Source organism: Telmatherina bonti (assembly GCF_933228915.1).
Source record: "Telmatherina bonti genome assembly, chromosome: 11".
In the NCBI taxonomy this organism is placed as follows: Eukaryota; Metazoa; Chordata; class Actinopteri; order Atheriniformes; family Telmatherinidae; genus Telmatherina; species Telmatherina bonti.
The window spans coordinates 30,400,853-30,425,658 of record NC_136629.1 but is presented as its reverse complement, the minus strand read 5'-3'; the positions used below and the strand labels follow the sequence as shown (position 1 = coordinate 30,425,658).

General features: G+C 38.7%; 1 protein-coding gene across 1 annotated transcript; it reads right to left on the bottom strand.

Moving 5' to 3' along the window:
- Positions 1 to 553: 553 nt before the first annotated feature.
- Positions 554 to 21,385, bottom strand: pgbd5 (piggyBac transposable element derived 5; the record flags this gene model as incomplete). Its single annotated transcript, XM_079249427.1, has 7 exons — positions 554 to 749; positions 3,136 to 3,241; positions 4,189 to 4,386; positions 5,137 to 5,317; positions 10,914 to 11,048; positions 14,494 to 14,924; positions 21,016 to 21,385. 7 exons carry the CDS (start codon positions 21,383 to 21,385, stop codon positions 554 to 556), a joined length of 1,617 nt encoding a protein of 538 aa, XP_079105553.1.
- Between the last annotated feature and the right edge of the window lie 3,421 nt (positions 21,386 to 24,806).

The following is a 24,806-nucleotide window of genomic DNA, read 5'->3' as shown; positions in this document are numbered from 1 at the left end:
CAGGAGCTTTTGCAGAGTGTAAATATTGAGCTACATGTTGCCTTTCCATATTTGCAGATATTATGCTCGAGCTCCCTTTGAATAATTTCACTCTCTGATCCTAGTCAAAACTCGAAGCTGGAATCATTTAAGAGTGAAACCTTCCTGGTTTTGTCATTCCTTCCTCCATCTCTGCTTGTAAAAATGCTCCTGTGGTCCAATCTTTTGTAAATCTGTCTAATAAATAGTTGCAGTTGAGGCAGGTGAATTGTCCCATGGCTCATAATTATTGTATAATGTGTGCAGTTGTGTTAGTGAATATTTACAGGGCCACCAAAGAGAGAGAGAGCGAGAGAGAGAGAGAGAGAGAGAGAGAGAGAGAGGGAGAGAGAGAGAGAGAAAGAGAGAGAGAGAGAAAAGAGGAAAATAAACAATTAAAGGAGTCGAGACAAGGGCTTGGCACTGCTTCAGTGTTATCACATAGACACAGATTCGAGGAGTCTGTACAACCGAGTGCAAATGAATGTGTGGGGACTGTGTTTGTGTGTTTTTTGCTTTGTGTTCCTCCTTCTCTTCACTGTGTGGGGGAGCAGTCGTCCAGATCCAGCAGCTCTCTGACCAGTCTCTCTCCAAACTGCGCTCGGCTGTAGCGTTTGACCGTGTAGGCGTCAGACATCTTGTAGAGGATGTATGCGTTGTTGATGGCAATGCTGATACTCAACCAGAACACCTGCTGCCAGGTCTTGTTGGGTTTATGGAAGATAAAGTACCTGTTTGAGAAAACTGGGTGTTTATTTCATTGCTATTCAAAGATTTGAATTGACAACTAAAGTTTACATAACTTCTTTCAATGAAACTCTGCAATCTATGGACAAAAGAAAACCAAAACTGGGGTTTTAAAAGCAATGAATGTGTGATACTTTCTTTTTGTTTGAATAATGGGCTCAGCACATGCGGGGTGACCATAGACCGTATATGAAAGATGGACGGAGCCTCCAGCGGTAAAAAGTGAAGCCTATGCGGAAGTTCCAAAAATTGCAGTTCCCACCTCATCCGCTAGGGGCTGGCTGCAAAACAGAGCGAATCCCCATAGACTCATGTTAAAAAGACCAACTTCACAGCAGATATAACATGTTTACAGTCTGGTACCAAAATCCATTTTTGGTTTAATAGGTCAGGTTTACCTTCATGACAACTGTGGGCAGAGTGAATTTTTTTTCTAACTCCCCCGTTTAAAAGTAATTTAATTTAAAAATTGGGCATATTTAGGGCGTGTCCTTTTGATTGACAGGTACCCGATCTCCTGCTTCAAGTGAGAAGAATGTAGAACAACCACGGTTTTTAGCCGGTTAACAACGTGACTTAGCTTACCTACGTTAGCTGGTTAGCTTCTGTTAGTTCCAGGATAGCTCGGCTAGCTTTTAGCTACAGGCAGCTCGGAGTTTGCTCGATATCAATCATCCACCCCCTCGCTCACAGCCCCACTGTCTTTACTTTAGAAGCTTTACTTCTTTGCCCATTTTTGTATTTTCCGAGAGAGACAACACGCACATCACGAAGGCTCCGTCTACCTTTTTATCTACAGTCTATTGGGGCGACGTTGCTTATTCCATGTTTATTTCATATCAAACTTGCACAACAAGGCAAAAAATGTTGCTTTCCTTCGGCCAAGCAAAAGGCAACATTCGTGCAGGTGAAATTGCGACTTCGTTCAAGTAGATGTGCACACAACTTGCAACTCAACACAAAAAATGTTCAACTTTTGTCGCTGTCATGCAGCGCTACAACCAATCAGTGACGATTTCATTTACTGATCAAGCACAATGGGAAATTTTCTGGATCGGCCTCGAGATGTACCATCAAATGATGAAATTTCCCAGGATGTTTCATTGTTTTTAAAAATTGTTTTTCTCTTTTGTAAAGTAGAGTTAACAGCAAAATTTCTGTCACTTCCAGCTAAATCTCTCGATTTCTCATTCTACATTCTTTATCTATCACGCGCTGCACGTAATATACCAAAATTCCCTGCAATATCATACAAAATCAAATTTCTTGAAGACAAGTGATATTAGACCCTGCAGGTGTTGCTGCTGTTTGTCGAGTCTGATGTGTTGGGTTTCACCTGGGTGTGATTTAATTTCACCTGTCACTGTCGTTTGTCGTTCCCTGTGTCGAGCCCACAAGAGTGAAAAGAGAGACTATTATAAACGGATAAAATAGAGCCTGTGGACCAGCAAGGAAACACATAATCCACCATTTTGTTTGGCTTTTTTTGGTTTGTTTGACAAACAAAACAAGCACAAGGGCTCCTTGAGAAAACTATAAGTATGTTTTATCTGAAAACAGGGCTGGGTAATTTGGCCTAAAATAAATGTAGGATTTGTTTAAACCAAATCCGATTTCTGGTTTCCAATCGATTCCCACTTAAATTCACTGATTCACTGTTAAAGAATTAAAATATGAATTAAAAAGGTAAAAAAAATGAATGTTTTTCAAAAATGCTCTTAATGCTGTCAACAATTTAAAGTGGAACTAAAAAAGTTGTTAAAAAAGCTTGCAAAAAAAGATGGCAACCACTGCCATGTAATAATGAACACATAACACACATATGTTTGAACTTAGTGCTTTTCCACAGTGAGACAGTTTTTAGGTTATGAGCATACATTTAAGAAAAGGCCTCACTTCACTTGTGTAACTTTATACTAACATAAAAAAAAACTAATAAATTGATAAATAAAAGTGTCTCCTCTTGGAAGAAAAATTGTTACTCCTTTTAGAGTATTTTGACAATTAATAACCAAAACTATTTGCTGTTTATAACTATTCGGGACTGAGGTAATAAAAATTAAAGTTTCACTCTTTCGGGAACAAGCTCTTCTTTGCTAGCTGCCATGTTGATGTGTTTACGAGGTTCTGTGGGAAACCAGCGGGAGCGCGCTGACGACGCTATAATCTACGGCAGCCCAAAAGGTGCTGGCAGGACAAAAAAAGAAAGTCTCAATTTTCATAAAAATAAATCTTCATAAACAGCAAATTTGAATTAATTGATTAATTGCACAACCCTACATGAATAACACATTTTCTTTTAAAAAATCATTCAGGTATGATCCAGGTATTGCCTGGAACTGAATATAGCTTTGTCAGTGTTACACATACTTGCTGTACTTGTCATCATATTTGCAGATGTAGCTCAGGTGCGCAGCAAATGCTTCAACAGCCAACGGACACGGGATCTCGCCACTTTTCCTCTTAATGATCATTCCTGCCACAAATGCACAGATACAAACAGTAAGAGACATAATAAATTCCTACCGAGGTGCATTAAACAGCTGGATTACAGCTAAACAGTCATTTCTTGTGTGCAAAGATTATATTTTTAATGAAGTTCAAAAGCAATTTGGTCAATTCCTCTTGATTTTTTCCACATACATCAATGTGAAAAGGGTGAGTTTTATTAAAAAAACAGATTAACTTTCCAATTACTATGAAAATACTTCTCACTTTTTGTATTGACACTTATGGGGTAGTTGGATTTTTTTATGTCCCTTTAAAGCTGATAGCACAAAAGTGTTTATATGTAGAGCGTAACACGGTAAAAACATGTCAAATTTCACAACATTGTGATGAAAATATGGATTGAATTATTATTTTTTAAGATATCTCAGCTCACTTTATTCTACACTGTTGTTCTCCACATTATACTTGTCAACAATTATTCTAATGACAGTGCTGCATTCAAATCTAAAAACAACAAGAAAACCATGTAGGCTGTTCTGGAAATGCTTAAGGCTGCATAGTAAAAAATCTGGTACAGACAGTATTCAGTATTTTGTTTTTCATACACATCTGCACACTATTAGAGTAACAGGGTGAAAAAAGAAAATCAATACTGGATGGTAGTATAACTGATCTGGGACATCTCTTCCACACTCGTCTTACACAGAGCACACACTTACACTGCAGCCCTTAACTAGGTTTAAAACCCTAACAAAACAGTTTCTTTGGGAGTGGATTATGCTACGCGAGGTGGAGTATATCATGATCCTGTCACCTCCTGAAAATGGATTATCATGGGTTAGAAGTTCTCATTGATTTTCCCTGACAGGAATGCCTAACAATGTGCCAATTTCTCCTGATTATAGCTTTCATCTACAAATGCTGTTTGGAAACATGCAGTGATGCTTTTGCCAATGTTATCCTTTTATGTACCTTGTTTTGTTGGTGAATAAGCGTTGGTGAGGAACCTGAAATGCCCCTTGTTGTACCAGCTGATGAGGGACATGCTGCCTTTCATCATCACACGAGACTGACCACGCTGTGCTGGTGTGGAGCCACAAACCAACATGCTTTGGGGTAACCCTGTGCAGTCACTCTTCCTGGTGCTCAGCAAACCACAGCAAAAGATATCTGGAAAAGAACAGTAAGACATGTACTAAATTGTACAAATATGTCTGGAACATTTCATTGTACCTGCAAAGGCATTCGCATATATCAGCTTAACTTTTGCAAAACTGCAAAGGCTGCTTTCAGTTGGACAAAAACCAACACAACTGTTAAAACTGTTCATCTCTTGCACAGCTGGAACCTCTCTCTCTTTCTTTTCTAACCCAGATGAGCAGAAACAAAGATACAATGTGGCTGAATGCTGCTGCAATGCTAATGCTTGCAGCTTAGAATATGATTTAATCTATGTAGTGCACACGTGCACAGCAAGTGCAGCCGAATAATGCAAAGCAATTAACTCTACTAATTAATCCTGCAAGATAAATTTGAAGGGAAAATGCTGTCACATACTTTTTACTTCTTTTTTTTTTTACATCTTTTGGTCAGCTAATCTAATTGGAATGACAAAATATTGATTGCATCTCTTCTGTATTGTCCTTTTTCTTTCCCTGGCCTTGCATCGCTTTCCTTGCTCAAGTTTCTGGTACTGTTTACCTCTAAACCCTACAAAAAACCCCACATCATTGTAATGATGACTATTGTTATCTCAACACTGAGAACGCTCCCACTGAGATGATGACTGATTACAATTAAATATGTGCTTCAATAAAGCAACTGAGAGAAAAAGCTGAGAAAACATGAGATGATGGAGCGAGTAAAAATTCTTTTAAGGGAATCATGACAGATTGATCAATGATTGCAATGTTTGTGCACCTTGTTTGCTGAATTCAGTGAAGAGGCTGAGGCTTGTGATAGATGGTCCTGTAAAGATGATGGTGTTTTTCCCAGAGATGTTCTGACACAGCTGTTTGGCCACAAGGCTGTGAAGCTGAGGTTTGTTCTTCAAGGTGGCCAGGCCATCTGCGCCTTGTCCTTCCTTCAGATGGACCGAGATCTACAGAGTGGGTGGAATCAGACAGGAATTTTATATAACGTGGACGGAGAATGAGCAAATATAACCACAGTTCTCTTTCAAGTACTATTTAATCACATTTAACCACGTTTGGTGGTTGAAAACCCTTGTCACATCGTTCTAAATTAGAAGTAATGAAATGTTTGAAAAAAAAGTCAAGGATTCACTGAAATTACAAATATATGTAGACTCATGAAGACAAGGATTTCATAGCATTATGCAAACTGGAGGGTGAATTAGCTGCTTTGTACATAAAACCCTGAATGGAGTCCACATGGACTGTTTCTAATGAAACATAACCAATCATGTGACACAGTTTTCTCCGTTGTTAAGACTAAAAATAATGAAAAGATTGGAATGCAGCAAATTTCCATTTGACTTGCATATGGAAGGGGAGTCTAAATGGACCCTAGGGGGGAGCATGAGCATGCGTGGTGGTTTTGTCTCATTTGTCTATGCTGGGCCTGAATGAAAAGGTGATCTGTCCAGGGTGTAGCTGTGTGTACCTGTGTGGGAGGCTACAACTCCACAAGCCGGTATACCAAATGAATACATGCAGAAAGGAGCCTTCTATGAGTCCCTGTCATTTTAAATGAGAACTGCATGAGCAAAATTAGAGTAACATGGATATGAAAAAAAGTCATTTAGCCCAGGCTTTCATTTGTTTTTTGTTTTTTTTTTAAACCTGTCCTGTCCAGCAACTCAGCATACAGAACAGCAATCTGTGCGGTATATTTTTGCCAGACAGATTTGCTCTGTCAAGGGAGACGTGTCATGTATAGGCTTTCATTTTAAACATTTATGATCCTGGTCTACCATTTATCTGAGCAAATTTTTCCAGTTACCGTTGTACATGTTATAAAGATTGTGGAAATAATCTGTGATTCATCTTTCTATCTTTATATGGTAATAGTATGTCAAAAGTAAGTTCTATCTTATTAACTATCATCTTAGCCATTTAAAACATTGTTTCTAGTTAATATTATCCAAAGGAAACTAAAAAAATCAAATTGACATTTTTCTTGTTTTTTTTTTTTTATTAAAGGGACCTTTAAATGGTTATGTCATCAACCATTAGTCAAAATGTTCCCATTTTAGTCAAGACAAAGACTTTTGTCATTCTTCCCCTGTCCTCTGTATGATAAAAATCAATACTCCATCGCTCATAAAAATATGGTAATATTGCTATTAGACCACCATTCCTCCTATCTTGCAGAACTGAATTGATCTAAATGGATGGAAATATACAGTAGTGACAGAAGCTGTTGATCATTAATCTCCATTTGCTGAGGTAGAAGGAGCAGGTCGAGGTTATCATTGACATGCTGGGTGCAATATTCTGTTTTACTGATATTGAAACACATTTACTCATATATTAACTTGAATTACTTCTATGTCCACAAAAAAAGAATAACACTTATCTCAACAATGTCCCACTGTGAGCACTACAATGCTTCAAATGTCAGTAAGACAATTGTATCTGTACACAAACCATGGTTGTCATTGTTAGGATTTTACTGTAAATCCTGTTATCTGTCTGTACAGGAGTCTGTAAGGTAGTTGGTGGCTTTCCTCTCATTTGAAGAGATTTAGCTAAAATGTATACCATACCAGTCAAACGTTTGGGCACACTTGCACTTTGGATTTAATAGGAAAGTGTATCCAAACTTTTGACTGGTAGTGTATGTTCTGCTTGCTCAAGAAGTTTTAAGAGAAGAGATATGTTTTGTTAAAAAAAAAAAAAGTTAAATGCTTGTTAAAAATTAGAATTTTGTTGTCTTTCACTCGATTGACATCGCTCTTATTTAAAAATTCATTTAATAGGGACTTTTTTTGTGATAAATAATTCACGACTATGCAGGCTGTTTTTGTGGTTTGACTGAAATTATTTTTAAATTGACATATATTGTTATTGCGAGATTAATAACACGCTTAAGTTTTCCTACATTTTTTTTCCACATTAGAACATTTTAAAGAGCAATTCTGCTCTATAGTAATGCAACAAATTACTATTTGCCCCTGATACTGATGCAAGAAAGAGTCTCCCCGAGAGAACAACATACTTGACAAATGTTTGGCATTCAGACCAATAAACTTTGCAAGGAAAAGAATTTCCTCCAGGGTGTCCATGTCTTAATACTTAGATAAAAAGTGTTTTTTTTTCACAAGTATCCACTGAGTTTTAAATATTCATTACAAATTACCTGATATATCTGTCCAGTTTGTTTGGATGAGGGAAGGATGAGTTTTGCTCCTGCACACAACACACGCCCCAAATAAAGCATGCAGCGCTTGATTTCCAAAGAAAGCCATTATCAAGTATGAATAAACAGAAATAAACAAGCAGTAAGTAAGTTGATTAGCCAGAATCTTCTTTAGACCTGCAGTTATTATACTAAGTGGGCAATTTATGCATTTGTTATGGTGTGTGTTTGTGTATCCTTGTGTGGTGCTCCAGCTAATGGCTTCTCATTGATTTGGTCCACTAACTCATTTTAAATCTTTGATTTTTCTTTTTCCCTGTCCCTTGACACAACTCATTTAGACAGAGATGATCTCAGAACGTCAGCGTACAACAGACTGGTAATATATCTCACTGCCAAATGGCCGCAGTGTCTGTAATGCTAAAGCTTATTTGTTAAATGGACGGGATAATAGAAAGTGACTTTAAATTACTATCTTTGATGCGTTTTCCATGGAGCTCATTCCTTTTACACAGAATATGCTGGATTGTAAGGAATAGTGTAAATTGCCTTTTGTTCGTGAAAACATTTTAACTAAAAAAAAAAAAAAAAAAAGGCAATTTCATGTTCTATTTGTCGTTGGTACTCTCTCCACTAATGTGATCCTGGCACATATCCAGGCTCAGGAAAAAACACCCTGCAGAGTACATAGTCATATGCTTGATATAAATCTTTTTATGGCTCCATTGCAATAAAAAAAAAAGCTTCCATTAAAAATGCACTTTGCAGTATTTCAGAAGTCTGGTTAAGTTTGTACTTGTGCAGACTGTTTTTTAGCAAGTGGTCACAGTCAGAAATGTGTGTTCGGTCGGAGCGGCATGAATAAAAACTGATGTTCAAGTGCTGTTACAAGAGTTTCCAAGGTCTCGGTAACAGGTTGCCAGCCATAAAGCTGTGAATCCTATTACTTTCTGTCTCCTGCTATCCTCTCTGTTGTTATCTCCCCTTCTATACGAGTTTGCCTCTTGTAGAAATTCTGCTTAAAATTCACCTCTCGTATGTGTGAGTCCTCTTTTGGTTCTTTAAAAATAGAAGTACACAGTCCTTTTCTTATGTTGGTGACACCTGAATTGTTGTTTTCAAAATTGTGTCACTTCTCCCTGATGATGTTACACATATTTTTCCTATTTTTACAACATATAATTTGATCAACTTGTATTTACAGTATCTTCTTCCTATTATTGCCACAAATGAGCTTAATTCAAGCTTTATGTCTGAATGGATTTTCAGACATCCAGGTGTTAGTCATCTTAAGTATTAAAAAATAAGGCAACAGGGCTTATATTCGTATTTGTTCTTGGGAAAAATAGAACTTCAGCTGCATTCTCCAAATACATGAGATAAGTCATGTCATCAAGCTGATGTGTTAAAAATGGAACAAACTAGCAAATGTAGGGATGTGTGTGATGGAAGTGGCATGCAGGCATTTTCTACCGACAGGAATCTGTGGTTTAATGTTATGAATGTGAGGTGTGAAGACTTATGCTGCAGAAAGCACCTGCAGTGGGAACATGAGCTTCTAAACCAAACCACAAAGCAGAAAGCAGCTTGTATTAATATGGCATTTTCTTTTGCATTGTGTGGATGGACAACTGGGTGTGCTACAGACAAGCCGTAGTGTTTTGTTGCATCAAGCGCACATCGACTGTCAACACCTTGGTGCCTGATACAACTAAACACCTTCAGAGGTTTGGTGGAGTCCAGTGCTTCAACAGATCAAATCATGTTAGGCAGCACAAGTGAGCCAGCATATTTTAGTCTTTTTAAGTTCTTAAATCCAGTCTTCAACAATGTATGGTTAAAAACATTTAAAAGTCTTTCATAAAAAAAAAATAAATAAAAAAAAAAAATAAAAAAAAAGGTTGGAGTTCCCAGCGTACAAACGTCAGGATGTATTATTTGTAGCACAGATTCGTCAGCTGACGACCACAAGATCAAATAATTCATAACAGGCACAGCTCTCTCTCTCTTTTTTTTTTTTTTGTAAAAACACAAACTTTGCTGTCTAAAACATCACACATGGAGGCTCTAAACCTGACAACATCTTTCAGATAAAAAGAGAGAAAGCTGATCAACTTTTCACAGTCTCTATGACAGCTGGCAGCTCACTCTGGGCTGAGTCCTCTGATCTAGTCAAAAATAAACTAGCCTAATTATCTCAGAAAGTTGTGCTTATTAGAAAACTGCTCTCATAAAGCCAACAAGATAGAGAGCAGCATGCATGTTGTCATAGCTAGAAGGGAGAAAGAACAAACAAATGGACAGAAAAATCTAAAAAATTAAACCTTATGAAATCAAACAAGCAAAAGAAAAAAAGAAAAGCGTCGTTTTTTTTTTCAACTGGAGCTATTCCCAACCCGCAACATTTTCCTTCTGGCACTGTGATACGAAGGAGGAACTAGGACACAGATTCACCAGAAGACATGTTGATATTAAATTCAACTAAATTCGTCCACTTTCATTCTTCTTCTGAGCATAGGTCAGATTCCTCCAAGCTTGATACTTCTGAGATAAATGCGTCGTGTCAAGTACATGGTGCAAGTCTCGGATGTGTGCTGGTGTGAGTCTGCATGTGTGTGGGTGGAAGAATGAACCTGTACAGAATTCATCCTTTATTTTAAGACAAATGCTTTAAAAATCTGCAGTCCAGGAGAGGAATAAGGCTGGACAATCAGTGGAATATATTATGACACTTAAATTAATTAGGAAATTTGATTTCTTCATCCCTGCAATTATAAATGCATTGGTCAGTCTGTCAATACTGCTCTCTGCTAATCAGCGGTGTTACGTAAGAAAGCTGTTAGTCTGCAGAGATGCTCTGCCTGCCTGCGATGTGACAACACAAATCTGATCCTGAGCCTCAAGATTTTCCAGCCTCAAACAACATCAGGAAGAAAAACCTGACAGTCAGTATTTGCATCCATCACACACTCTCCTGCACAGATAAAGTCAATTCAATTCTGCAACGGAAAATGTCCAATTTTCTGCACATACATCCACACGTGGACATTTTAGGAAAGGTGATTTTCATATTTTCAGCATGCACAGTAAGTGGGTCAATTCAAAATGATGCAACAAAAAAAAAACAACCTGGGAGTGAAAATTGGAAACTGTTGCAGATCAAAGTGTTCATGAAAACCATTTCAACTTCTGCAGACAGAATGGAAACTTCCGTCTTGCATATTTGCTACTATATCAATGTTTTGTAAAGAAATTTCAAAGCAGCAAATTTAAATAGAGTCAAAGCAAACTCGAGCCATCCCTTTCACTCCCTGTGGGAACTATCGTGATTGCCATTGCGACTGTTTCACCCTTCGTTCACTCGGCGCATCTACCTGACAGATGAATCCGGTGGAGGTGCACTGTCGAACCCACAGGCTGAACTTCCTCTTCTTCCTCTTCCTCAGCTCTCTTTCTGTGCAAGTGGTGATAAACACAGGGTCTTCGTCTATCAAGGGCTCATGCAGAACCTGTAAATGCACAATGTTGTACAGGTCAGTGTGTTTTCAAAGATTTTAATGTAAGTGCAACATGAGTAGAGAAGGTGTTTTTAGAGCGGACCATAACAAAAATCTTTGTGTAAGGGATGAGTGAAATAGTGCATCAGGTGACATTTTAGGTAAAATATTTAAGAAAGGAGACAGCGGACAGTTTTGTATGTTTGAGTGGAATGCTGAGAAAAAACAAAAATCAGAAAGACACTTAACCACAAAGCTGTGAGTCTAAATGCCTTTTACCTTGTCAATTAAAGTTTTTCTGTTGCTTCAGGTTTTAGTTTGTCTTCAGCAATTATAGGTTAACTTTGCAGTTTGTCTGCTTGTTAGTGTGAATCTTGTTCCCATAGCAACTACAAAAGTCACACAAAGCACGGACAGTATTTTAGAAACTGCACTGGGGATTGTTGTTCAGACAAAGACAAAATAAACATCTGAGGTAAAAGTGTTTACTACTTTACGCTACAAATATAATGTTAGGTGAGGAAAATTAAGTGAGAGTAGAGTTTAATTAAAGCAAAATGTAAAATACAAAATATAATAGATTTTAAACTTTAATAAAACTTTAAAGATATAATACTGTTACATAACTTTGACAATCAAGACAAAAGGGGAAAAAAAATAGCGTCAAACTGGTTTTTTGTCTCTTTTCGAGGTAATAAATCTGTTGCCGAAAGTCTTGCTTATTCACAGGAAGAACACTTCATATAAGACTGCATTTAGTTCAGGGGTGGCCAAAGTCGGTCCTCAAGGGCCGCTGTCCAGTATATTTCCGATGTATTCATGTTCCTACACACCTGGCTTCAATTAAATAGATCGAATAGCAAATGAAGTTCTACACAATGACAGACTAGTTTGAGTCAGGTGTGTTGGAACAGGGATACATGAAAAACCTGCAGCATTATGACCCTCGAGTACTGGAGCTGGTGAATCCCTGGTTTAGTTGCTACAGCTGTATAAGAGATTGCTCTTCATCATTAAAAAAGTATTTAAAGATGTGCTTAAATATTCTTTTTTTTTTTTTTTTTCTATCTCCGAAACAGTGTGTCAGCCCAACTGAAAGCAACAATAAGGCCTCCTATTCCATTTTTACATTGATTTACACACATTTTTACTATAACTAAAGTCAAAACAGTTCCAAATTAAGGCTGTTTTAAGGGGCCTCGGTCTAATTACGTAATGTCTCAATCGCCAGTGCAAAAACACAGCACTTCATAGTTAAGGCTCTTTAATAATAATCTTTGATAAACAGTCTATAGATACTGAGGTTTGAATATTTAAAAGCTGGAAAACATTCACAGATCTAAAGACAGCGAAGCAGAGGTATTACAACACCACCTAAATTTGCATTTCAAATTTCTCTCCACTCTTCTTTCCTCTGCTTCCACCTCCTTGTCACTGTCCATCATAATTTGACTGAAACTCAAGTGCATGAATGATGACCAGCGGCTCAAACCTGCTGTAGCTCCAACAGCAGCAACACATTTCCAAGTCAAATTTGAAGATATGAGAATAAATGAAAAATAATTTGGCTATCAAGCCTTTGGGTGGAAAACATTATCTTATCATATTATGTGTATACATAAACATATTATTTATATAGATAGATAGAGAGATAGAGATAGATAGATAGATATAGATCTATATATATATATATATATATATATATATATATATATATATATATATATATACACACATATTATTATAAACATATTATTTATATAGATAGATAGAGATAGATAGATAGATATAGATCTATATATATATATACACACGTTCACCATATACATGCATAATACATCTCTATATCTTTTAATTTGTTATGATACATTATAACATAATGTATAATTTTAAAAATAAAACAAGGACTAACAAAAATCATGTCAACATAGAATAATGAATAACATTGCACATGAAAATTTATCATTTATAATCAACAAAATCCTTCCCTTTTGTTAAATGAGTCATTAAATGAGTGGAAAACTCTTCCTTGAAGCTACTGTTTCAGTCTGTGCCACTCTCAGTATCTGGACCCTCTCTGCCCCTGGCACCGCCAACCAACAGATAAAACAAACTAGCCTTAATACACACTCACACACACTCTGTGACACTCAGTCTCCCCTCATTATTTTACATTTGTCATTTTCAGAAGGAAGCGGATTGAAAGCTTTAGCATGAAACCACATTTCACATTACCACCAATTACCCTGTAATGAAATCAGCTCAATAATACTATGACTTGAGCCATTTAATAGTTACATTTAATGCTAGATGTGTGTGTATGTGTGGCATAATGACGGATATAATGTCTGTATTTCCAAATGCATTTACCTCTCTTACATAATCTTTCACAATAAGGAGGATGTTCCAATAATAATACAGAACAAACAAGGAGTAAGTAAATCGACTTATTTCCATCGTGTTGAACTTGACACACTCAGATGGAATATGATTAATCTCCTCCTGACCAGGAAAGTTAGTAATGTGGAATAATCTTCACTTGAAAGAGCTCCTAAAATAAATGGAAGCCATATGCATTTCCTATCAACAAACAAAGCTGCTTTTGTGGGCAACCAGCTATCTTAGCAAGAAAGAAAAAGTTTAAAACAATGTCTTTGCCTTTTACTGTAAATACTACCGGTTACCGGTCACCAGAAGCATCTTATGGCACAAAGACGTTTCACCTTTTATGCAAAAAAAACCCAAAACTGATATAATACTGGTTGGTTAATCTTAAGTCCTCCCACAACAACAGTGCTGATGTTATTCTAGAAAGAAAGTAACTGTCAGAAAAAAGGAGAAAAAAGTCCTGCCCACCCAAAAAAGAGAAAGAAGGCGAGTGCTCCACTGCCCCAGTTGCATAAATGTGAGTCTAAAACAGACCAAGTGCAACAGAAAACAAATGATGCGGTAGAAACCTGGTAAAGATTAGAGCTGTCCAGCAGTTTTTAAACTGATCTGTAGTACTAAAAGTAAAAGTTGCATAATGCATGAAAAATAGCATACATTTAAACATGAAGGAAGCAGAAACTGTATCAAAACTGCTTAAACTGAGATTCAACTCATTCTCAAGGTCTAAATTTATTCCTAGAATGTTTTTTAAATAATCCAGCATGTATAAATGGCCTCTAACATCCTTAGAGACTTGTCTATTTCTTGAAATCCGACTCACTTTAACAAGGTTACTAAACCCACGTCAGCTTGTTTTCATTCATTCTGTAAAATGGGCTGATGAAGTAAAGAGAAGAAATTTAACCTTCATAACCAGTGCTGATGCTGCTGCCAGTACACTAATTAGGTAATGCGAGTAAGGAATCTAAAATATGAAATTAAGTCTGAATATATGCACGTTGCTGCACCCAGTAATTTACGATATCAGAAGACGGTTTGAAAAATGTACAAGGAGTCTTGTACACACCTGTGTCTGCGAGGGCCTGAAAGTGCAGCCGAATGACTGCTGCAGTGAGTCCAGAAAAGGCTGGATCTTGTAAAGGCCCTGGTTGCTTCCCTGTGATGGACGGAAAGCCACAATGTGGAAGTACTTGAGGATCTTCTCGAAACGTGACTGGCCCATCTTCAAGGCGATGCTCTGGTTGCTGAAGAAGCCTGAACTCCAAATGCTGAGAACCGATTCGCAGTGGTGAACACTGGTTGAGGTGACAAAGCCCAGGAACGCTTTCATCTCCTGGGCTGTGACGGGAAACCAGCCTTCATCTAAGCCAAAGCGCTCCTGGAACTTCTTGGCGTACATGTTCGTCTGAGTGACCATGTTCTGGATGCAGTTGTCCGGAACAAAGAGCTGGAAGAAGTCCAAGGCGGTGGCGGTGGCCGTCATCTTCTGAGCAGGGCCTGGATCAGAAAAGAAAGGGAACATTATGGCAACAAAAACTGCAGCCGTGGACATGGTCCTATATGTTTTCTCACAGATACAACTGTCACTTATTCCTAGTTCTTGAACTTTGGTTACAAGCCATCAGTTTGACTGACTTTGCTGAATCAAAGGTTTCCCTTCTGACATTTCAAGACATGATAAACTTAAAATTGTGTTGAGCTGTCACTGTCAAGACTGAGAGGGACACAATGTGTCTCTAGCTTACAAAAGCTAGTCTATCGTCTCAAAAGTGGAACAATATCACAATAACCACTTGGTTTTTCATGAATCAGCCAAGGCAGCTTTTAGTATGAATGTCAGAAGCCCAGGGCAGTAGTTGCAAAGTTTACACGACCTGACAGCCGCCACACTGTGACGCTTGTCACTGTGTGGCGTTTCTCTGCTTGCAGAAGCTTTCAGTGTCTCGTTGCTCAAGTGTTACGGCAGGCAATGAGTCAAAATCACGTTCTCCTGTAGGCAAATGAGGACAAAGGCATTTCTGAAAAACATCTGAGGTATGTCATTAAAGCTTCAGCTGATAAAAGACGATGGAGTTTAAACAGCAGCAAAAACAGTGAATGCATCTAAGCCCAGTGGATTTACAACACACACAATCAGCAGACAAACCTGCCCTCTCCTCAAGCCATTTCCAAACAGGTGTTATTTAAGCCCCACAGGGTAAAGCTGCTATCCCCTGCAGGCCCTTGTTAAATGGCCTATTTGTATAAAGGGGATGGATAAGTGGATGTCTGTAGGTGTGGTAAAAGAATTCAAACTATTAGCTTAATGGATTTACAGCTTAACTATTAAGTCTGAGTAAAGAGCAGTTTAAAATACCTCAGCTAAAATAACAACGATTGCTTCTTCAACTTAACTGGAGTCCACCGTTTTTTTTCTTTGTTTTAGGAATTTCTTTAAGCATTTTTTGTGCTTGAAGATCAACAAACCCATCAGTCTAAAATTTCCTTCATCTTACTGTTGGTGAGACAGGTAACCAACAAGCCAACTGTGGCAACAAACAGAACTAATGTGTTAACTTAGGTTTGGGAGCAGGGCCACACCTCAACCACGCCTCAAATCATCACTTCATCAACTTCCTGTTTGTCTCATTTTCTTAATCCCGTTCTCAACACCTTCCAGGCTTCCATTTCCCCGCTCGTCTCTCTATCCCTTCTGCCTGTCCTTTACCCGCCTTTTATTTCTTTTCTCTTCTTCTTCCTTCCATCAACTTTTGTCCTTTGTTTTCTATTCTTTTCCTTCCTTTCCACTGGACTTCTCCCATTCCTCCCTCATTCCTTTATTCCCATCTTGTTTTTTCTTTCTATTGCTTCTCTCCTTTCTCTTTCAGGTACCATCTGAGGGGGTTCCATATGCTGGTCTGAAGAACCGAGACAGCACCCCATCCTGATTCTCCCTGACGGGCTCACTACTTCGCCGCCCCACATGTCCATTCCACATCTTTCCTTCAACCTTTTTAAATCAGTTTAAACTTACAAAGTTGTGGCATGGTCCTTGATCATTTGCCACATCAATCTACAAATCCTTATGGTCGGCTAAAACGACAATCAGAAACTAACTGAGAGACTTGAGTTTGCATAAGAACAGTTGTGTTTAAAAAAACAAAACAAAACACCATTTACAGCATCCCTACTGTCAAATGTTTGGATCACAACAGGATTGTATGACAGTGCTTTCAGTGACCCAATCAGAGTCTGGATTTGAACCCAGTAGAGCATCTCTGAGGAGACTGAAAGCAGTTGTGCACAGACACTCCACACCCAGCCAGGATGAGCTGAAAGAAATGAATGGAAGAAAGATCCAAAACTGTATCAAGCTAATGGCATCATTTCCGAGGCTGCGACTGCCGTCACAGGCGCTTTAACAAAGTGATATGAGAAAACTGAAATACTTTCATAAATCCGATTTAAAAAAAAAAAAAAAAAAAAAAACATTTTTAAGGAAAAAAAGAGAAAAAAACCTCATCAAAAAGGCATATAAGGTGTGTAGACTGATTTGTAAAATAATAAATCATCAATAACAGCTTGATTAAAATGATTTCAAAAGAGCTGAACTAAGTTGTTTGAAGAGTCTTTTTGGAATCGGGTTCACACACTGGCTGAAGTTGAAGTTGCGCTTATACATGTCCCAGATAACAATGAGCGAAACACACTTTTACGTCTGGCAACGCCTCCGAATGCCACCTGCATGAAGCATGCAGGAGACAAGACATGATGCAAACGTAAACAGTGGTAATCCTTTATGTGTTCATAGCACATAAAGGAAGGTGAATGAGACTATAGTGATGATGAAGACTACATAAGATATATAATAGACTATTATAATATATATATACTATAATATATATAATATAATATACTATATAAAATAGACTACATAAGACTGCTTTTTTGCATTGACATCACTCTTATTGTTTGATAAAGCCACAATATGAAGACAATATCTTAACTTATATATTTTTAAATTGTATTTGGAGGAAGTTTCTACAACGTTCACTCTGTCTAAAAGGGATATTTGTGCTCTTGCATAAAGTTTGTGCAGTATGTCAGGGCTGCAATTCAAGTGTAAAAACATATGAGCCATTCAACCATTTGATTTATTTTTCCATAGCTTCAAGGAAAATAAATTTAAGGAAATGTGACATTTACCTCTGATTGAAAGGCTGCTTCTCTGCAACCTTTTAGGTGTTGCACTGAAGTTATGCTGTCAATACACAACACAGCAGTTGGTTTGTGTGTGTTTTGGTAAATTAGAGATTTTCTGTGTGCTTGTTGTTGAGGGAATTTAGATAGTGAGTAGAACAACTTCAAGCTCAATTGAACAGCATAATCTCATTATTCCCTTAACGCCAAAGAGCAAGAGTTTTATTCTCTCTCTATGTCCTTTCTCTGATTCTGAGAGTCTCGCTACAGCTGAATAATAAAGGAATTCTGCTTCAGTGTCTTTATGCGGAGTTAAAGATAACATGCACAAGGCTTTAACCTTAATGGTAGGCTGCCGAAGTTTGGAGGAGAACAAGCAGTGAAAAACGCCCACGTAGCTGATGCTTGCGGCCAAGACAGCCAAAGCACAGCTCAAAGTCTACTCATTTACATGCCATTAGACTCGAAAGGTGAATGTAAAATTTGGCATGACTTACAGGAAAATGTTGGATAATATCTGACTGAAAGTCCGCTGAGTTAAACTGATTCATCTCTGAGATGGAAGCCAGAAACACAACCTAAGGAAAGACTTTTCATTTATAGAGATAATAAAACTGCTGCTTCTCCTGCTAAACAAATACTCTGCCTCTAGAGTTTTCCTCATAAAGCCCAGCCTGCTTTTCTTCAGTCTCACCCTCGTGATTTTAATATTCACCCAGTTCTTCTGTCTACTAACATAGTCTGATATTAGTCTTCAGTATCTGAAGACTTGAAAATATTCATTTACCAAATTACTCAATGCAGAAGCCCACCTTTGTGGCAAACAGACATATAATCATCATGATCATCCGCTGCACTTGTATTTCTATTGTTGAGGGACAAGCGCCTGCCTTAGTGAGCTTTTCTATCCGGGGATTAAAGCATGAAAGATTACCATGTATTTGCAGCAGATAAACTCCCCACATAGCTACTGTAAACGCAACATGCTTTAAGCTCAGTTTTTAATGGAAATTACAAGAAAAAAAAACACAAAAAAACAAAAACCAAGACTTGAGTGCAATTTCAGCCTTTGCTAAGAGGGTTTTCTGAAATTAATTTTCTGATTTTGATATAAAGAAAGCCTTACACAGAATGTAGGACAAGTACCATATAATGTACAGTGGTGCATTACATCATCATCATGTGGAAGACTTCTTTTCAATCTGTTACATAAGGGTACCTGCTTTCAATTTAACAGCTAAAGTCTTAAAATATTCTGGCTTTTAACAAAAAATAACAAAAAAAATGATGAAAGATTCCTATATTTGTCTTATAAATTTGGAAAAGGGGAACCACTATGTTATGCTATGTCATTATGCATACATGTTGAAGTGGCAACAAGTAGACAAGACAGTTTGAAACACAGAGTCAAGCAGATAACTGGACATATGGAGTAATCTTGCAGATGTGCTCTGCACAGTGAATGAATAAATATCTCTCTAATTCCCTTTAACATCATGATAAGGTGATTATATAACATAAGATTTGGATATACGCTTTATAATCCTGGTTTTTTGCCACCTGCCTCACCCTGCAGGGAAATCACACACTGAGCTGAAGACAACACATCACCTCTGAGCCCGACCTTGTGTCCACCACATTTTCATGCAAGCCAAAAACCCAGCATGGTTTCTCTGCTCTGCACCTGTTTCTCTGGCAAATCAGCACAAAACAGTGAGAGTTTGCATGAAGCTAACTTGATGCTTTCTGACAGGGGCTGATGATTTATGAACAAGGTGCACAGTGTCCAAAGAGTGGAGCTGTCACATCCACAGAGCGTCTGCGTCAGCACAATGCAACAGACAGACAGACAGACAAGTAAGTGACAAAAACACAGACAGAGAAACAGCTGAGTAAATCGATGGACAGAGAAGTCCAGACACTTGGTAGAAATATTACAGTATGTCTATCAGAGTGCAGCCTGGGCTGACTTAGTGAGAATCAGATCTCACTAAAGCAGCTTTACATGCCATTAAACTCTTTGGAGAGACATATTTATGCTGATATTCAGTCTTCGGCCTGATTAAATCTGAGAGTGACCCTGTCAAGTTGAGGTCTGGGGTGTGATTGTGCTCTCTGATGGTAGTTTCTAGGTGGTTGCTGTGTTTAATCAAACATTCAGCATTTTAACACAACCAACCAGGAACATACAAAACAGAAACACACACCTGGTGCCACTTAAATCAATAAAGCAGGGTAATTCACAATGTGAGAGAGCAGAACATCCTGAAACTTTCTGTGACAACAAAGGACCCAGATTATTTTGGATAAGCCCGACTCCAAATCCAGGCCCTGCGTGGAACAAAGCAGGATTAGTGAAGTGAGCTAGGTAACTAACTAAGCTTAGAAAAAAAAATAATTACAGAGGTAAATATAGTTTTCCGACATAATAAAAAAGCAGTTTACTTCCAATTGAACCCACACAGCTTCAACAGCAGGGATGATCAAGTGTGGTTTTCTCTTTGCAAAGAAACAGCACATTACCTACTGCAGAACCTTCCTGTCATTATTTTACAAGCCTTACAAGGCTTGGCAGATCTTTACAACCAATCTTTAGCATGGGCTATCATTCATTTGAGTGAAATAATAGGTTACTGTATATGACTAGGGCGGGATTTGAGACATTTGTGCCGCATCCATATGCTGGTTTCCTTTTATGGTTACAACAGTGAAGCATGTAACAGTGGATCCTTGATGTCATAAACACTGAAAAACTCTTCATGTGACAAACTAAAGACAGAGCAGTATGTTTGCATGTGCATGATTCATGTATAAATCTATGCTCACACACCTCGATGCTCAAGCATAAATCATGAATACCAAAGCGTAGAACTTTGTCTTTTATCAGTACATTTTTGGAGTATGATTAATTAACTTACAGCCAATATGTGCATATATGTCAGACTTTATATGTAGAGCAAAGAGAGGCATCATGCAGTTTCTCTAAATTACACAGCATGACCCCCTGCAGTGCTATGAAACACTAACACACACACACACACACACACACACACACACACACGAGACAGCATGTGTACCAAAGCACCAAGGGGCGAAGTATCAAAGGCTAAGCGTTTGTCATTAACTTCATACAGCTATTAACGGTGCAATGTCATCCTCCTCTCCATCACACACTACACACTTGCACGCGCCTGAAGATGCACACACACGCCGGTGAATATGAAACAAGCATTCAGTTGCACCACTACACACTGGTTTGAAGTGTGTTTTTATGATGCCATACAGACAGACAGCCATGCGGAACGGCCTGCCTGACCTGAAAACAGTGACCTGGGCAAATGATGCCCCCCCCCCCCCCCCCCCTAAAGCAGAAATGACCTTATACATGTCGTCGTGCATCACGTCTCACCGTATGTCTCTTTGTACGGCGGTACCGTGACATCCTGCAGCGTCTCCGTCCAGCCCTCCTCCTCTGCCTGACTTCGGGACAGAGAGCCCGGGGGACCGGTTCCACTGCCCCCGCTGGTGCCGCCACCTGCTCCCCCGCTGTGTCCGCTTTCCTTATCGCTCCGTTTCTTGTGGTGGTGCTGCGGCTGCTCCTCTTCGCCCACCTCGGCGATGTAGTTATCGGAGTCTGAGTCTCCGGAGGTGCTGTAGAAAGGATTGTCGCTGCTGTCATCCCCGGACTCCCCGAACACATCGTCGGATATCTGCAGGCTCTCATACCGGGAGCGGGCCGCTTCCAAGAGAGACAGCGCCTTCCGCCCGCACTCCGCCATCTCTCTCCGTGGTAGTGATGCTGCTATCCCCCCGTTTTCCTTCTTCCTCCCTCTTTATCACCCTGTCACTACAGCTTCTGTGGCGTGAACGTGGTCACGATCTTGTAACGATGTGTGGTTTCAACGTGAAGATATACCCTCCCCTGTCTTAGGTATAAATTTTGATCCACCTGCCCTCCCGGCTGCACAGATGCAGGGTCCGGACGGTGAGGCGCGTGGGAAACCGGGGAAAGCAGCTTTTCAAGGGTACGGAAATGATTCCACCCCCTGGCTGTGCCTACAGCGCTGCGCACTGGGCAAATCTATCAATAGTTATAAAGGCATAGCATCCGGGTTGAGAGAGAAGCGATTTCTCCTCACCGAGAAATAGAGAGAATCCTGACTGCCTGCCCCTGCATCACCTGACACCGAAATCCTGCACCATTAACCAATAGGATCGCGCTTTCTGACCAAAACCAGCAGGAGCGGCTGTATGGGGTCGTCAAAGTGCCATCTAAATAAATATTTTATGGTTAATTTTTTTTTTTAAACTTTGACCAAATCTATGTAATTTAATCATTCTTTCTACTTTTACAATCATAAATGTATTTTTTATTGAGTTTCATTCGCTTTTAAATGAAACATTTAAAGTGTTTCTGTGCCAAAAATCATTGTTACTTAATACTTTTCCTTGGATTTTATTTTATTATTATAAATGTCTTCCCATCCATTTAAAACCCAAACACCATTGCAACTTGGGTCTTCGTTATTAAGATTAACAAAACATAGCCTGTAATATATCTAGTGTGCACTTGGATTTGGCTTCATAGCTACAGACCCAGAAAAATAATACCCATGCTTCGACTGATGTCTTTTGAACACTTGTCTCTCAGATCTATTGGACATTGGGAAATCTACAAAATAAAAAATATTCAGACTCACATGATGCATGAACAATTTAGTGTCTTTTTGTTTTTGTGCAGATGTATGGAAATGGTCATGTTGACCAGGATATGATGCATTCACTTGTTTTATTTATTAGAATGGTTGCAGTCACACCAGAAGGCTCTGTGCTTCATACAAATCCCATACAGTAAGCCTATTTCAGTAGGTCACAAGACACTGGGAGCTGATCAATCTATTTGAGCTGCATTCAGGTGATACAATAAACGTTACTCAGAACAGAACATCCACCATCTGCTTAAAAAAATGGAAATGGTGCCCTAGTTAAATGGATTAGCATGACTTCGTTAAAAAACCATTCATGTTAAAGACTTAACAGACTGAAATACAATGAAGTCAAAGGAGCCATGTTATCAGACTAAATGACCTCTGAACATTGCTAACCACAACTCCATGAAATTACTCAATAGCTTTAAGCACAAGTCATCAGAATGAACATGGTAAACATTCAATATTGCTTGTTAAATACGCAGGACTGTGTGATGTGAAGTATGACTCAATCATAAACTCTGACTTTCACTACACTACTGGGCTTAGCTTTACATCCAAAACAGGTTCTACAAAGGTGTAGGGGGAATGTTGTGTTTGCGTTTGGGTGTTTGTGTTCATGGTTGTGTCGCGGATGTTTATTTTTGTTTTTTGATTTATCAGTACTCTTGACTTTCTTTATTACGGACATTGTATCTTTCTCATGATAACAGCAGGTTTCTAACAACCATGTTCTTAGAGCCTCACATTCGACACATTGTTGTGTGAGTGGCTTAGCAGATTTTTCACACTACTTGTCATAGTTGCTGTAAAAGTCTATTCTGGTGCATCTTGTGGCAATTCATAGTTTGAAGTAGTAATTGACGGTGTATTCATGGAGGGGTTTATCTTCGTCTGTGACTCATGGACATTACGTCGGGGATCTGCTGCACTCCAAAATGCTAGAGTAAATGTCTTTGTTGTCATTCTTGCTTGTGTAAAATTATTCTTTAGCTATACGTACATACTTCTCAGCAAGTCTGTTGCTTTGTGGATGATGTGGTTTCTGGATAATGGAATTTTGTTGGCTATTTGCTTTGCCTAGTTCAAAATGTCACCTGTAATAATCAACAGCAACCATGTATTTTTCATTATTCAAAGTGCATAAATCTGATCCAACAACTTGCCATGGCCTCTCTGGAATCTTGTGTGTAATCATTGGTTCTTTTGTTTTTAGGATAATGTTGAAGACATGAAGTGCATTTTTCAAGATGTTTTCAGAAAAGTATGTCACATACTCTCTTTTTACATTTTTATGTCCATGGAATGATGATCTTCTCGCCTTTGAACACAATGTCGTTAATCACAGATAATTGATCACTGTAATCCCAGTACTCTGCTGCAGTTTGAGGACTTTTCCTCTCCTTTGGCCAGGGGTGTCCAAAGTCGGTCCTCGACGTCTGATGTCCTGCAGGTTTTAGATGTATCCCTTGTCTGACACACCTGGCTCATAATAATTGATCCAATAGCCAATGGAGTTCTGCACAGTGAGTTAGCTGAGTCTTTGCCAGTTTCCTTTTGGATTTCCACAAGGCTGATGTTGCTGACTTATGGGCTGCTTCAAAGAATGTTTCCTGAATGTCCATTTCTGCACTGAGGCTGTTACCTTCATCAGACAATAACCTTCTTGACAATGTGTCTTTAGTGTACTTTGACGTCCAGGAGGTGCTGCTTCATGTGGTTTCTGCATGGTGGCTTCTAGTAGTTTGTGATAGCTTTTGCCAAGGAGATGTTGCCTTTACACAATAGTGGTGAAAGCATTTGAGCTAAACAGAATTGCATTACAGCTCCTTGATTTGGGTGTACTAGACTGCTGTAGACTGCTGTCAGTGATTTTGAGGCCTAACTGATGGGCTTACTGTCCTGCAGTCTACTTGGAGTTTCAACTGTTTTGCAGGATTAAAGTACATTAGGATAGGTCCTTGCTTCTACGTGACCAGTTCTTTCATTTTCCTAAAGGCTTGTTTGCGAAGGGGATTTTTTTTTTTTTTTTTAGAAAGACAAGTAGTTAAACAAGTAGTTAACCATTACAAACTGGTCTCAAGCACACCTTTGTCTGCATTTTTCAAATATATTTTTTGCGCTATTTGGACCTCTTCTCCTCCCACATGTTTTTAGTCCTGTATTTTAAACACTTGTTGCCTTGATCATGTCCAGAAATTCTACTAAATATTTTAATTCTGCCTCCCCGACTTTGGTTAGATAAAGCTTCAGAGTTTTCATCTCCCACAAGAAATGCTTTGGGTATATGATTATTATGAATAGACACACAGTGATTTCCAACACTTCCACTGTTGCTAGATTGCTTTGCTTCAACAGGGAAAGAAATTGTTATGATACATTGCAAGTTTTTTCCTTATTACCTCCTGACACCCCGCCACGACTCACAGTCCATATAACTTAAGTTACATTGAAGATCACATGTCTGCCCTGCCTTCTAGTGGTGGAAAAT